Source organism: Chrysochloris asiatica, unplaced genomic scaffold (assembly GCF_000296735.1).
Source record: "Chrysochloris asiatica unplaced genomic scaffold, ChrAsi1.0 scaffold00040, whole genome shotgun sequence".
Lineage (NCBI taxonomy): Eukaryota > Metazoa > Chordata > Mammalia > Afrosoricida > Chrysochloridae > Chrysochloris > Chrysochloris asiatica.
Window position 1 is genome coordinate 11,936,948 of NW_006408558.1, and position 1,835 is coordinate 11,938,782.

Sequence of the window (1,835 nt, forward strand, 5' to 3'; positions counted from 1 at the left end):
TCAGGCTGTGGACAGTCCTGCTGCCCATCCAGCTGTTGCAAGCCCAGCTGCTGCCAGTCCAGCTGCTGCAAACCTTGCTGCTGCTCTTCAGGCTGTGGTCAGTCCTGCTGCCCATCCAGCTGTTGCAAGCCCAGCTGCTGCAAACCTTGCTGCTCTTCAGGCTGTGGACAGTCCTGCTGCCCATCCAGCTGTTGCAAGCCCAGCTGCTGCCAGTCCAGCTGTTGCAAACCTTGCTGCTCTTCAAGCTGTGGACAGTCCTGCTGCCCGCCCAGCTGTTGCAAGCCCAGCTGCTGCAAACCCTGCTGTTGCTCTTCAGGCTGTGGACAGTCCTGCTGCCAGTCCAGCTGCTGTGTCCCCATTTGCTGCCAGTGCAAGATCTGATATGAGGGCCCTACCAACGACCACAGGGTGGGGGTGGGGGATTCTGGTTTCTTCATGCCCCTTTCCACCTCTTGCTCCAGGCAGCCTCTCTCCTGCATTTTCCTTGTGCCCAGCACATGTAGCAGCAATATGTGGGCCCTTTTCTATCCTTGAAAAAGTTTGCATTCCAATCCGTAGAGATGCCCTGGAGGGTCGTAGGTGCCTGCTTTCTGCTGTCAGATGTCTCTTACTTTGGTGATAGACATTTTCTGCCTGACCTTGGTTCAGGCCTTGGGTCTCCAGTGATTGACCCAGAACACCTGCAACTTGGCTTCTCAGAAGAAGCCACAACTTCTGACTCAGGTACTTCTCTGAACTCAGTTCTTTCCAGCAGGAACCTTCCTTCCTGTTGGTTTCTGTCTTTTGCTGTTAACATCAAACTGAATTTCAATTCAATAAAAAATACTCCTTCCACTTTTAACAAGACTGCTTCTGATGTGGTTCTTTATTTTATCCTATTCCTCTGTATTATGATATATTTCATTTCCTGGAACCCCATGTTCAATCAACAGGTACATAATGACCCATACACTATCCACCCTTCACCTGTCTCTGCTCAAAGACTTCCAACTATACTTTGACGAGCCTGGAGTCTGGGCAAGGAAACATTTGGGGTTTCTTGAACCAGAATTGGGTGCTGGGTTTGGATTCTGGTCACCAAGGATGGAGGCCTAGTCACTGATACCAATTGTGTGGATCTTAGACCACTAGATTCTCTTACTGCCTTCAATTTGCTCTAGTCCTCATTGATCATGTGGTCTTTGTATTTCCAGAAATATCAGGAAGAATTGACATCAGCTTGCTGAGATTAAGACTTCCTATGCATGAAAATAAGGAGCTCTGATAGCATAGTGTTTATGAATCGGGCTGCTAACCTCAAGGTCAGCAGTTCAAAACTACTAGCCATTCCACTGGGGAAAGATGAGGCTTTCTGCTCCTGTAAAGGTTTACAGCCTCAGAAACCCTGTGCAAGTTCACTATGAGTCAGAACCAACTCCATGGTACTTAACAACAACAACATGCATGAAAATGGAATATGCCTTGAAGTCTCTTTTTGTTTCTTTCATCAGAAGTTTGTATACTTTTCCTTCAGATGCATACTGATATCGTATATATAAATATTGTTAGATCTATCCTAATGTGGGGAGTCCTGGTATGGTGTTGTAGGATAAGTACTGGACTTTGAACCTCAAGGTTGGCTGTTCAAACCTACCAGTTGCTCCTAGGAATCCCTGTGCAGGGTCACTATGAGCCAGAATCAACGCTATAGCACTTAACAACAACAACAACACACCTAAGTAGTTCATTATTTTCCCCCACACAACTGTCAGTTTGTTGTACTGTGGTGACTTGCATGCTACTGTGATGTTTGAAGTTATGCCACTAGTCTTTCAAATACCAGCATGGTCACCCAT

At 46.8% G+C, this 1,835-nt stretch overlaps 1 protein-coding gene across 1 annotated transcript in view; it reads left to right on the forward strand.

Annotated features, from left to right (window-relative positions):
- The window catches only part of LOC102830191 (keratin-associated protein 5-4-like), an 8,375-nt gene extending 7,994 nt beyond the window's left edge, over positions 1 to 381 (forward strand). The window contains exon 2 of the mRNA XM_006861022.1: positions 5 to 381. Coding sequence (XP_006861084.1) covers positions 5 to 381 — 377 coding nt within the window. The remainder of the gene's footprint in view (positions 1 to 4) is intronic.
- Positions 382 to 1,835: the final 1,454 nt, after the last annotated feature.